The sequence below is a fragment of the Typopeltis vanoorti genome, chromosome 12 (genome assembly GCF_054136105.1).
Source record: "Typopeltis vanoorti isolate ZY-2024b chromosome 12, IOZ_Tvanoo_1.0, whole genome shotgun sequence".
Classification (NCBI taxonomy): domain Eukaryota; kingdom Metazoa; phylum Arthropoda; class Arachnida; order Uropygi; family Thelyphonidae; genus Typopeltis; species Typopeltis vanoorti.
The window spans coordinates 127,481,406-127,496,245 of NC_143560.1; the positions used below are offsets into that span (position 1 = coordinate 127,481,406).

General features: G+C 38.2%; 1 protein-coding gene across 1 annotated transcript in view; it reads left to right on the top strand.

Moving 5' to 3' along the window:
* The window catches only part of LOC150101218 (catenin delta-2-like), a 728,964-nt gene that overhangs the window by 453,031 nt on the left and 261,093 nt on the right, over positions 1 to 14,840 (top strand). Inside the window, exon 13 of the mRNA XM_090401243.1 lies at positions 2,295 to 2,536. Within this exon, the coding sequence (XP_090257369.1) occupies positions 2,295 to 2,536 (242 nt within the window). The remainder of the gene's footprint in view (positions 1 to 2,294; positions 2,537 to 14,840) is intronic.

Sequence of the window (14,840 nt, forward strand, 5' to 3'; positions counted from 1 at the left end):
ATGTGGAAAATATTCTGGAGACTGTTGAAAAAGGCTCAGAAATGGTGGAAAGAGTGCCATAAAAAGCATTAGAAATGATAAAGGTTACATGAAAACTGATGAAAAAGATATCCTTAATGTATGGAGTAATTACTTTGAAAAATTGCTAAATGAAACAGGCAGCGATGACAGCACAGTAGTAAAAAAATTCAACAGACCTGCAATCAGGAATATAAATACATACTTGAAGTAGAAAAATCCATCAAAAGCCTGAAATATGGAAAGGCAACTGGAATAGATTATATTTGAACAGAAATGCTCAAGTATGGAGGTGTAAACGTCTTACAGTGGCTACACTGTATAGTTTGGAATGCCTGGACAAAGGGACTAATTCCGAATTATTGAAATAGAGCTCTAATGGTACTCATGTATAAAAAGGGAAATAAAATTGAATGTGAGAATTACAGAGGTATTTCTCTAATGAGTATTCCTGGTAAGATTTATGCAAGTATACTTGAGAAAAGGTTGAGAAGGTAATATTTCTGGGAAAATTTTCATGTTACTCCTCTAAAATGTGGAAGGGAAGCTTGGTGAAGAACAAGCTGGATTCACACCAAATAGAGGCTGTCAGGATCAGATTTGCCTGGTTGACCAAGTGGTTAGCGTATCTGCTCTCCAGCCTAAAGGCTGCAGATTCGAATTCGGTCATGGGCATGGATGTTTGTGATTGTCTGTGAAAGTACTAGTGGTGTAGTCAGTGGTAGATGGTGTTAGATGATTAAGGTTGATGGAGTAGTGAGATGTTGAGCTGTAGAGTAGATACCCTTCCTCAAGAGTCTTTGGACTACCTGTTCTGTGATGTAATAATATTTTAAACAAATAGTTGAGAAATCGTGGGAGTATAACAAAGATCTCTATTTAAGTTTTGTAGATCTGGTGTTAGACAAGGATGTACATTATCCTTTCTGTTATTTGTTATCTATATGGATCACTTTATGAAGGAAAGTGGTATTAAATCTGATATCAAAATTGGAGATGTTAATCTCAGCTTTATAACTTTATAAATATGATATTATACTTCTAAATAAATCCGCTAGAAGTCTGTAAGATTCCCTGACTAAATTGCATAGCTGTTGTAATAGATTTGGTATGAAGGTCAGCCCTAACAAGACAGAGACGATGAAAATAGGCAGAAGCATGAAAATATTAACTGCATTGTGAATGGATAGCCTAATGAACAAGTAAAACATTTCAGCTACTTAGATTTTTAGTGAAAATGGTAAATTAAATAAGGAAATAGACAACAAAAGCAATAAAGCTTGTATGGTAGGAAGTCAACTGAATAAATTTATATGGAATAAGAGAGAAATTAGTCAAAACACTAAATTAGTTGTATTGTGGACAGTGTTGAAACCAATTTTAACTTATGGATCTCTGAGCTGGGCTGGAAATATAACACTTGACTAAAGACTAGAGACCGTAGATATGACAGTACTGAGAAAGATTACAGTTGTGAACAGGTGGCATGAATGGCAGTATCATATTAAAAACGAGGATATTAGGAAATAACTTGACATTGTTAGCATGCAGGACTAATGTGTTAGCAGAGCTAATCTCAGGTGGTATGGTCACTTAAACAAAATGCTAGAGGAAGACCAAGGTATAGGTAGATTGATATAGTACAAAGTGCCTTAGAAGATCACAATATAGCATCTGGTAGTGTTGGTGTCTTGACCGGTAACAGATTGATTTGGAGGAAAGTTGTAGATGGGAAGTTAGTAATGATGTAGGTTTTTCATGTAGTACTATCATATCCTGTACACCCCTTGAGGGTACTTATCAGGAATTTGATGACGACGATGATGAAAAATTGGAAGTATTATGAAAATTTTCCATATTTGTTTTATAGATCACAGTTTTCATTTGATGTATCTCTTGCCCACTCAACTCGAATTTCCAATCTTCAGTCGCAGGACGGACACATGCGTGCACGTTCACACATGCACACTAAATAAATAAAATGTAGCTTGTCAATTCGACCAACAGTACTTGAAGAAATTGCCCATTATTCCGACTTTTCATTAAAGGTTTATAAATTGTGATCAAGCTTTATCAGAGATTAATATTAAGGAATGAGGCAAAAGCTTCACAAATAGTTAAAGGAATTAAAATTATTTATTTATTGACAGCTTCTTTGTAGAAATCCTAAATTGATTTTGAATTGTTCTTTTTGTCTTTTCATGTCACTGAGCTTGTGTATTCAAGAAAAAAAAATGTTATGTTGGATGAAGATAGTTATATTTTCTTTTTTACAGGAATGTTAGCTCTGCTGGAGAATATGCTCGAAGAAAATTACGTGAATGTGAGGGCCTTGTGGATTCCTTATTACACCTTGTTAGAGCAGCTATTGGAAAGAATGATATGGACAATAAAAGTGTGGAAAATTGTGTTTGTATTCTAAGAAACTTATCATATCGTTGTCAGGAAGTGGATGATCCTGATTATGATAAGAGAATTGTTCTCCCTACTCAATCTAGAGCTCTTGCTCCAATCAAAGGTACTTTAAGTTTTTTTTTTTTAATAATCATTTCAGACTTGCTTAAGCAGAGGTTTTTTGGCTATAGACTATTATAAATACCTTGTTTTATTTTTCTTGGCACTTTATATATGTATATATGCCTTTATATATGCCTTTTCTAGATCAAAAAAAAAAAAGAAGTTATATTTGCATTCTTCATTGCATTCCTATCTATTTAAATACATCAGTAGAATAAAATATTGTATGTTAGTTATCTTTATTGTCATTATTGAAACAGTTTCTGAAAAAGTCTGGAAACATGGGGAAAAATGTAAATATTATACTCAATGTATTTTCCTTCCCTCTCCAGACACTTTGCAGGTGAAGTGCCATGTTTCACCATATTTGATGACACCATATACTTAGATTAATATTATGACAGGTGATAATGAATAAATTAATAGAGGCTTTAATAAAGTATTTAAAATTAATAAAGCAGATTAATACAAAAAGTTTGAAAATGTGAATTTATTAATTAATGTGAATTATTATTTGAAAATGTGAAGAACCTAGTTTTAAAATAATTTTTTTTTTCTGATGTTTTCAGAGAGCCTGTATATATATTCTTCAGGTGTATACGTAGTAGTGTGATGGTACTACATAATGAAGTTTATATATTACTACCCTTCTTATCAACAATTTCCTTCTATCTTTTATGTGACAGGTCTCCAGTATTGTCAGATTTTATGTTTTGGTTATCTAAAGTACTCTTACTGCATCAGTGCGTGTAGATTTTGTTCTTTCTCTGAATCTTTTCCTGACATCCTGACAGGTCAAATGGTCAAACATATGTTCTGCTACCCTTTCCTCTTACAGTCTGTTTAAGTGCTAATACCTGAGATTAGTTGTGCTCGCAAATTCTTGAATGCCAATAATGTCAAACAGTGCCGTAACGAGGGCGTGGCAAAAGAGGTGCCCACCACAGGTGCAACGAGGTTTGGGGCGCAAAACGTAAAAAATGGAAAAAAAAAAAAAAAAAAAATAGATGTAAAAATCCACTATTTTATATTGTATTTTTAAATTTCGGCAATACCCTGCTTTAGACACACAAATTCTGCAACCCACTGCAACTCATTTTGATGGGGTTAATAGTAAGTATTTAACATATTGCATTTAGTAAAATTTAACTTGTTACATTTAAATTTTTCAAACTTTTTGTCATTTTTGGGTTAGTGGAGGTGCAAGTTAGACCCTTGCCACAGGTGCTTCATACCCTTGTTACTGTACTGTTGCCAAATTCCTTTATAATAACATCATTTTTATCCTGATTCTGTTTTTTCACTCTCTTAACTTTCTCATAACTGATATCTAGTCTATCAACTGTTCTATTTCGAATCCATAAGTTAAACTCTCCAACCCACTGGCGTATTTAGGTATTTCTTGCCCCTAGGCCACAGAAAGTGCTGCCCCTCATATTTAATGAATATGTTAATTTACATGCATAACCTATTTATATCATAAATTCATAATATATATATATATATATTATGACTCGCCCAAAATGTCCTAGAATATTCTACGTCTTGCCGCTCGCTTGCCAAAGGTATTTATCACATCCTCGTAGTCCAGTGCCTTTGTAATATTGCTCTCAATTTGTAGAGCTGCCAAGTTGCTGAGCCTTTCTTCTGTCATAGTTGTTCTGTGGTAGTCTTTCAACCTTTTGAGGGCAGAAAACGATCATTCAGCTGAGCAATTTGTTGCCATCTTACGCAGAAAAATCGTAACAGTAGTGTGTCCAGATTGGGATATATATACACTGTAGGGCTTCCTGTCGAATTTTCTGTGAAAGTTGTAAGAATGTATTTATATCTAGGCCACTTGATTTCAGGTTCGCTCTGAAGTGTAGACATTCGTTTACAAATTCAGGTTCAATATCAGTCGTAAAGTGTTCAGTTTTTTTTTTGTCCCTTTTATGACATCCTTTATCACATGTTGTTGTGAGAAACCAGAACTCCTTCAAGAGGTTTTCATACAACACTTTTCTTAGATTCATTTCGAATGAGAGACTGCAAAATTGTGTCATAAGTATCAGTTTTGAAACTGACTGATGGATTGTACTCATCTTCATTTTCATTACTTTTTTCTGAGCTGTCATCAAAACACTTGGTGGGTTTTTTCTTATTCTTTTTCTCTTCCTCATACAAGTCAACTCCAAGTTTCTTGCCCTGTTCTTCATAGGATTCATAGAGTAACTCTAGTTCTTTGAAATATTTTTCGAGGGACCTATACAGTTCACATACATTTCCTATATCAATGTTTACACCGCTTCGTAATTTCTTGCTTGTGGCATTCATTCTTGCAAGAATATCACCCCATAGGCAGGTGTCACACCTTATTCTTAAATTACTCTGGATTAGAGAAAGATGTTGGAAGTTTTTTCCCATTTCGTTAGATTATAAATTGACAGTTAATGTAGCTTGGGCAGCGAGAGATATGAAATTCTTACTTGAGGTTGTGCGAAAGAAGACAGAGAGAGGAAAGATAGTGTGTGTGTGTGTTGCCTAGGTATGATAGTGAAGAGCTGAGCAGAAGAGCAGTAATAATGAACAATATAATAGCTAGAATGTGTCAGACTAGAGGATTGGCATATGCGGATGCTTGGAGGATGTTTGAAGACAGATAGGAATTGTATGCGAGAGACCGCTTGCATTTGAATGAGGATGGACGTAGGCATCTGGAGAGATTACTGTTCCCAAACGAATTCGTGTGTCCCAGGGTGGATGGTAGCAGGGGTGGCACTCTTGTGGGAATCGGTACTTGGGAGAAGTGGGACGACATCAGGTAACACTGGGCCCAGTAGAGTCAAGAAGGCATAATGCTGGGTATAGAAACAATGGCATTTTTATGCTTTACACCAATGCCAGGAGTATCCGGAATAAAGGAAAGGAATTGATGGTTCTGATAGCATCAACCTGGCCAAAGATTATTGGGATCACTGAGACATGGTTGACAGAAGAGGATATAATAACAGGAATAGAAGTAGCAGGGCACAGCATTTTTCGGCAGGATAAGAAGGGAAAGCATGGTGGTGGAGCACTGCTTATGGTAAGTGATGACTGATGTCCTCTAAGAGTGGAGGCTTTGGAAGGCAGTGACACTAATGATTTTGAAAGCATATGGGGTGAGGTAGCGGTGGGCAAAACAGGATATTTAGTGGAGTGTTGCTACAGACCAAGGAGGACAGATGGTGGGGACCAGGAGATGTTTAGACAGTTGAGTTTAGCAAGTGCAAGAAGAGTGATTGTTATGGGAGATTTTAACTACATTAGTATAAATTGGGGAGAGGAAGATGCATGTGGCAATAAGGGAATGGAATTTCTAGAATTCTTGATGGGAAAATGTCTTAGGCAACATGTAATAGAGGTAATAAAAGGTTCAAGAGTTTTGGATTTGGTCATAGCATCAGAAGAGGTGATAATAACTGAGGTGACATCTCTCCCACTGGTTGGAGAGAGTGACCATGTGGTTTTGACTTGGAAGATGAATAGACATGCAGGAGTATCAAAGAGATGGGAACGTATGTGGAATTATAAGGCAGGTGATTACAATAGCCTTAGACGTCAACTTGGAGAAGATTCATGGAGGGAGGATTTGGAGGGACCGGATATCATTAGTGCTTGGGAAATTGTGAAGGAATATTTGTTAGCAGCAAAAGTAAGCTGTATTTCACAAGTGAAAAAGAGGACACAATTTGGAATAAAGTGGATGACAAACAATATTAAACAGGAACTGCATGCGAAAAAGAAGCTATGGAAGAAATATAAGGAGATAGGTGAAGAGCAGATGCATGAAGAATATAAGGCACAGGCCAGGAGAATGACTAGTATAGTAAGGAAGGCGATACTGGAATATGAGAAGAGATTAGCTCTGAGATCCAAAGAAAATCCTAGGGAAATTTTTAGCTATGTGGCCAGTAGGAGGAGGAGAAATGACTGTGGAAGATTGAGATTATGGGATAAAAAAACGGTAATAGAGAGACTGATGCAGAGGACATAATGGAATTGTTCATTGTACACTTTGTTGGAGTATTTCATCCTGGAGGAGTAAATTTTAATACTATAAGGCAAGTTCGAGGTTTAGAAGTGCAGGAGGAGAGTGTGTACCAGATTCTGAGTACTCTGGATGGTATTTCATCACGAGTTTTGAGAGAATGTGCTCAAGAACTGACAGCTCCATTGACCTGGCTTTTCAATGAAATTCTAGCTATGGGAAAGTTGTCCATGGAATGGAAGGAAGATAAGATAGTAACATTGCATAAGGGTGGTAGCAGACTGGATGTGTCTAATTATAGGCCAGTTTGTGTGTCATCAGTAGTTGTTAAGATCTTGCAGAAATTAGTGAGGGCCCGTATACAGCAGTGGGCAGATGAGGGTAATGTTATCCATGAGAGTCAACATGGATTTGTGAAGGGATGCTCTTGTTTTAGCAGTATGTTGGCCTTTTATAATAAACTTGCAAGAGCAGTATGTGAAGGTAAGGCATATACTGCCATTTTCTTGGATTTAGCGAAGGCATTTGACAGGGTGCATATGAAAAGCTGATATTTAAGTTGCAGCACATGGGTCTGTATGTCAGGTTGGTCAGCTGGATTCAGGATTGGCTGTCCGATAGGTATCAGAGAGTTGTATATGCTGGGGCAGTTTCAAGGAGGCAGAGGGTTACAAGTGAGGTCCCATAGGGCTGAGTACTCTGACCTATACTGTTTAACCTTTATATCAATAACATTGTCAGTGGATTTCAATGGGATATTCAGTTGTTTGCAGATGATGCAAAGCTAGGAAGGGTTACTAGTAATAGTGCAGATGTGGTAGCCCTGCAAGAAGATTTGAATAAGCTAGAGACAGATGGGCAAATGAATGGGGGTATCAGTTTAATGCAGCAAAATGTATGGTCTTGAGGTTTGGGACACATCAATGGGACGCTGCATACTCTGTTGGAGGAGCTATACTGGAGGAAGTAGGGTACATGAGAGATCTGGGGTTGATGATTGATAGAAACCTGAAATTTATGGGACATATTGCAAAGGTGGTGAAGGTAACACAGAGGATTGCTACAATAATGAGAAGGACACTGACCTACAGAGATAAAATAGTTATCATTCCATTGTATAAGACCCTGATCACACCACACTTAGAGTATTGTTCTCAGATTTAGTCCCCAGGATTTGAAGTGGATAAATTAACTGTGGAAAGGGTACAAAAGCAGATAACAAAGATTGTTCCAGAACTGTATAATGTTAGTTATGAAAATCGGCTGAGGGAATGTGGACTGCAGAAGTTTGGTGGATAGAATAAGGAGAGTTGATATGATTGAGACTTTTAAGCTGTTGAGAGTGGTTACAGGGTTGACACTGGGGAGTTCTTTCGCTTTGGTGAACATCATGTAACTTCCAGGGATGACAAGAAGCCATTCCTGGAAATTAAGAAAGGAAACTGTGAGCAAGAGGGTGAGGAGTGGTTTCTTTGCATGGAGGGTGGTTGAACCATGGAATGCATTCTCTGATAGAGTGGTGAGAGCAAGAACAGTCAATGAGTTTAAGGAGTGGTATGATAGAATTTGTGTTTCCTAAGAGGGACCTTCTACGATGAGTCTTGATAGACTTTGTGTTTCCTAGGAAGGACCTCCCTTGATGAGTCTTTTGACTCAATGGAGGCCTGAAAAAAAACAATAATAAATTATATATTTAGTTTAGTCCTTTATCTAAGTGACCTCAATAAAGGTCGAAACCGGTCTGGGTAGTGACCTTTCCAATAATGCATAGCATTATACATGTCCTCAAAGAGATGTGTTTTGCATTATGTGATACTATGGAAAGTGATGAGAACTCATTCCACCTTTGCGATGAGTTGTCCCAGTTCTGAAGATACTTCAGAGGTGCAAACTTAGTTTGCTTACATTTGATTAAACTAAATATATAATTTGTAGTCTAACCAAGTGGGAAAAAACTTCCAACATCTTTCTCTAATTCAGAGTAATTTAATAATAAGGTGTGACACCTTTTGGCAACTGGGATTATGAAATATGACTTCTGCATTGCTTCAACCTTGGTATCAGAATGGGTGAACGTGGGTAGAGATATACAATGAAGAAAAATTGATTGTGTTCACCTGGAATTCTGAGGTTTGGTCGGATATGTGATCGAATTGACTGGAAGGATTTTGCCAATTGGATTCGTTCAGCGCAAGGTAAGGTTCTGGCTTTAATGCAAATTTCCCAGGCCTGCTTATGTTCCCTGCCCTGCACCCTTCAGTAGTCTTCTGCCTCTAGTAGGCGATTTCGGCTGCCGATATACACTTGGTGGAAAGAAGGGACAAGGCAGGTCCTGGTTCACACAGCACCGCCCCCCTTTAAGTCATGGGTTAATTTAATTTAAATCATTGCTGCTTCTTCGAGCTTTTGCCAATTCACGGTTTTGCTGGCGGTCCTTTGCGGCTGCGGGATTCTCTCTGCAGGTAGGTAGTTAGTCCATCATTGATTGGGTCTACGGAACTTTTACAAAGACGTAAGTTTAAACAGTGCTTTTACACCTGAGTTTCTCAAAATGTGCGAAGTTGACGCTGATGCCCTGTACAGTCACTAAACAGAAGGTTAGCTATAAACATACTTAAAAAGATTCTGAAAAATTTGAAATAAATTTTTACTCTATGTCAGGGGACAATGAAGAGGGTAATGACAATGCTCCAACAGAAGAGAAGCTGGACTTGGTGATCTCCTCCCCTCAGACTTCACAGAGGTCCGAGCACATAAGAAGCGAAAAACCACAACCAAAAGAGGATGGAATGGAAGATAGCCCTCTTCCTTCACTAGAGAGAAGGTACCTCCAATCATACTCCAGGAAAAACAAAGATGGATGTCTCTTAGTCCAATGTAACATGTCCAACATGTCCAATCTAAAAATCTCTTATATCATCACCAAAAATGTCACTGATGGCATCAAGATACAGCCTGCCACAGTGATGGACTATCGAAAACTAACAGGAGAAATGAATGCCAGAGGCATTCAGTATCACACCTTCTCGCTCGGCTCAGAGAAAGATCTGAAGGTGGAGTTCTAAGGAGTGTTTGAAGACGTATCCAAAGAGGAAGTGACTGCTGATCTACTCCATCAGGACCTGCTGCCCATCAAGGTCAGCAGAATGACCAAAAAAGACAAGACTCCAATTGATGGATCTCAACTACTAGTTGAGATCCATCAATCTTAGAAACAAATTTATGATCTGACGTCAATCCGTGGACTTAAAGCGGCCCATAATCCTTTAGGAAAAAGACTCCAGTAGGTCAGTGCCACAGATGTCAATAATTTGGCCATGCCCAGAAAATATGTAAGGCTGAGTTTAAATGTCCAAAATGTGGGGAGAGCCACCCAACCAATATCAGTACAAAGCCGAGAACCATCCCTGCTAAATGTGCCAACTGCAGTGGCCCAAACACAGCCAACTACAGAGGATGCATTCGAAACGCAAAAAATAGATGATCAGAGACAGACAGTCACTCTTCCTCCCCCAGTAGATCCATGCCAGAGGCCTCAGCTCCACAGCCTCTCATTGACCAGCAAAAATTGTCAAAAGCCGATCTGCCGCAGTCAGAGGCCTTTAAAAGAACAACTCAATAATAACAGACAAGGACATATGTGGATGTAGTCTGTTCTAAACAGATAACTCATTAACAGGATCAGCCAGTACCACACACTAACCTGACAGCTATCATCTCCTCTTCTCTGGCAAATATACTACTAGACTTCAGCAGCTCCAACCTACACCATCCTCTGTTAAAAGATTGCTAAAGGATACACAAACCATCCTCACAGCGCTCATTCATGAACAATAATAAACTAAATCCAGACTCACTGCAGATTATCATGTGGAACGCGAACTTGGAGCTAATAGAGTTCACCCAAAGACATCAGCCAGATGTAGTTTTGATAAGTGCAATGCATATGAGATCATCAGACAACCCCAAAATCAGGGGATATCATCTGTACAGAACTGACAAGCTGACCCACAGTGGAAGCGGCACTGCCATTTTCATCAAGAATTACATTAGTCATCCCTCTGTAAATATCCCACCTCATACTAATCTTGAGGGTACAGATGTAGAGGTTCTCATGAGCTCAGCTGGTAGACTAAAAATCTATGCAGCATATAATCCTCCATTAAAATCATTACTCTCCTCAGATTTGGATGCCATCCTGGACATCAGAGAGCCTGTCATTGTTGCCAGTGACTTAAACACCAAGCATCCTGCCTGTTACTGTGGAACTACCAATAGGAATGGCCACATACTTGCTAACCATACATGATCCAACAATGCAGTTGTGGCAGGTCCTACTGAACCTACCCATCATAATATGTATGGCACTGCTGATGTCTTGGACATAGTCATATTGCAGAACGTGAAATGTGAGACTCCAGTACAGTTTAATGACACTAAATGATCTTTCATCTGATCATAATCCAATGCTGCTACAGTTGGGAAAAAAAGAAACCCCCCTGAAACTCGTTCATATCATGGGAAAGATTGACCAAAGTATTCCTGAAATATATTGGTCCTCTTCTGCTTATAAAATCCAAAGAGGAAATTGAAACAGCTGTTAAATACCTGATCCAACAAATTAACAGCAGTCACTACTTCCACAACTGCCCTTAGGCCCAAACACTTGCAAGATGATATCATGAACCTGATCAAGGAGAAAAATAAGGCTAGAAAAAGGTTTCACAATGCCCATGCACCACAAGACAAACAAATCCTGAATAAGCTCAATTCTGCAGTGAGAGATGCCCTTAAAGATGCCCTTAGAAGTCAACTTTGTGAAGAAAGATTAACTTCTATCTCTCCTGACAATCACTCCATTTGGAATCTGATCAGAAAGATAAAAAAAAAATCTCTTCCCCCTCTCCAAACAGATCTTGGCCTCATCGACACCGATGCAGATGAAGCCAAAGCAATTGCAGAAAACTTAGACAAGCAATGTAAACCCTCGTATGAACATCTAGACTTTAATCACATCTACAAGATCCATCAACATGTCAGGTGTTCATTAAAATCTTTTGTAACCTACTCCAATCAAATTGCACCCACATCACCAACAGAAATATATGATATAATCAAGAAATTAAAAAACAAAAAAGGCTCCTGGACCTGACAGCATCACCAACAAGGTGATAAAGCTGCTGCCTCGTATAGCTATTGTATCTGACCAACATAATTAATTCCATCCTCCATTTCAAACATTTCTCTTTCTAATTATATGAAGAGCCAAAGGCTTCAATTCGGCGACATGAACTTATTTAAGTTAAGGGATATTACATCCCATGTTGCACTATCCAGGTATTTGCTTATGCTTGGAATCGCCGAACTTTATATAGTTTCTATATTCGGCATGAAACTCTTTGAGTTTCTTATTCGGCTAAGAAACAATATGGGATGTAATATCCCTTAACTTAAATAAGTTCATGTTGCCGAATTGAAGCCTTTGGCTCTTCATATAATTAGTAATTTATTAGGACACCTTCTTGGCAATTCTCATAGTAGGGTATGTAAGTTTTGTTCACTACAAACTTGGTATTAACTAGGTCTACCTATTCACTGATGAGACCTCAATAAAGGTTGAAAGCGGTCTGGGTAGTGACCTTCTCTCATAATGTAGAACAGTAATACAGCTCCTAGGAGCTAAGTTCACATTATGGGTAAATACCAAGAATAGTGATTGGAGCCTGCTCCACCCCTACTATGAGTTGCCTCAGTGTTGCACTACCAAATGGGTCAGATGTTGCACTATCCAGGTATTTGCTTATGCTTGGAATCGCCGAACTTTATATAGTTTCTATATTCGGCTAAGAAACAATATGGGATGTAATATCCGTTAACTTAAAAATAAATTTCTCTTCCTTTGTGGAAGGTGATGGATATAATTCCAATCGATAAGACCGGAAAAGACCCGCATGTGCCTCAATTATTGGCCAATCAGCCTCATCTCAATTTGGGTAAAATTGCAGAGAAAGTTATTCTTACCAGACTCCAAGCCTCCGTACATTCTCCCTAAAGAACAATTTGAGTTCCATCAATTCCATAGTACCGAACACGTAGACTAGTCGAATACATCTCCATTGGATACAATTGGCATCAATGCACTGGGGCTGTTTTCCTTGACATAGCCAGTGCATTTGATAAAATTTGGGATTTCGGATTACTGCATAAAATGATCTCAACTGGAATACCATTGGAAATGGTTCACCTAATTAAATCATACCTTTTTGACAGGCATATGCAAATCAAGATCAATGGTACAGTATCAGCACAGAAATGTATCTTGGCTGGAGTCCCACAAGGATCCTGACTAGCATCAATTCTGTTTTCCATATACATGTCTGATATCCCGCACAATCCATTGTCATCTATCGTTGCCTTCTACGCAGATGATACAGCAATATTAGCCAGATCTCTCTCTACAGCCAATCTTGCCATCAAAAAACTGCAAGAAAACCTACTACTGAGTGAAAAATGTTTCTCCAAATGGAGATTGCAAGTGTATCCCAGAAGAGGATAGCAATGCTATTCACCAGAAGTCCGATGCTTCCTAAAGTGGACATCTTCCTGTTTAACACAAAAATCCCGTGGCAAACAGAAGTAAAATACCTTGGTGTACTATTACTTGGCAGAAGGCTAACTTTCAGCTGCCATATCAAGGCTCTCTGTGTAAAGGCATCCAAACCCATTGCTCAACTCTATCCTCTAATCAACAGGAACAGTAAACTAAACATCAGAATCAAACTAAGCTACAAACTGATGGTTCATCCTATACTCACTTGTGCTTCTCCAGCTTTGGAGCCATACCACTGATACTAATATTCTCAAATTACAATGAGCGTAAAGTAAATGTCTACGAATGATCCTAAACACTCCGTGGTTCGTAAGAAATGTGCGACTCCATCGGGACACAGATGTCTCCTATATTTGCACTTTCCCAAACTATAGCAACAAAATTCTTTTCAAAAGGATCTGTACACCCCAACAAATTGGTTCAACTAGCTGCAAATTACGATGCAATGGATTACTTCAAACATAAAAGACCGAAAGCTATCTTATACTCCAATTCTGATGTTTAATCTCCAAACCTGCTCAGGGGGGGCAATTGGCTCATAAATTTTTCCACTCACTGTTTCCCTATCAAATTATGACCCAATGGATTACTTCAAAGATAAAAGACCGAAAGCCATCTTATACTCCAATTCTGATGTTTAATCTCTAAGCCCGCTCAGGGAGAGCAATTGGCTAATAAATTTTTCCACTCACTGTTTCCCTATCAGATAGTGGGGAGTATGAAAAGCAGTTTGCTTCACCCTGCATCGTCACTTAAGGCATTATCCACAAGATTTATCTACATCATTCTGGCTAAATGTATCAAAACCTTTTTCACCAATTTCATGTGCCGAAGTAATGATTTCAGCTGATAATGTAGATGTTTGAATGGTCGTTTGCATCAGATCCAGGCCAAGCTGCTTTCCAGCAGGCATTTAAAGTTTGTAGTCTTATTTCAGCGATAGCAGATGCAACATGATTTAAACAGTCCAAAATAGAAAATTTTTTCCAAAAATCAGTTACTGTTAATGATTCATTTTCTAGTTTATCCAATATAAAGTGCTTAACATGATATTTTTTAAAAGTAGCAATTATGCCTTATCTAATGGCTGAATAATTCTTGTTGTATTAGGTGGAAAAAACACTACCTGCACATTTAGATGTTCTAAATGAGGATGACTTGTCAACAATTAATAAAAACTTTAAAATTGAGAGCTTTTTGCTTCATGTATGTTTCCATTTCTGGTATAAAGCAATTATTGAACCATTCAGCAAATACAGCAGTTGTTATCCAGGCCATTGTGTTAGCCATCCAATGTACCGGCAAGTGTTTTAGATCTTTCCCTTTTAGAACACATGGTCTTAGAGATTGATTTACTAGGAGGGGTTTCAACATTTGATCCCCCCTGATGCATTACTACAAAGTAACAACATTACTCAATCTTTGCATGCTTTAAATCCACTTGCTTTTTTCTCAGACTTTGCATAATGTAAGTTCAACTAGGCATTTTCTTCCAAAACAATCCATTTCGTCAGCATTAAACATCGGGACAACATCCACCATCTTCAATAATTTTGGCTAACTTCTCTCGAAAATTTTTGGTGGTTGCTTCATCTGCTGCTGCTGCTGCAACCTCGCCTGTAATCTTCACATTGTGAAGTACATTCCTTTTTAAAAACCCGGTTTTTTATCCTTTGCTAACCG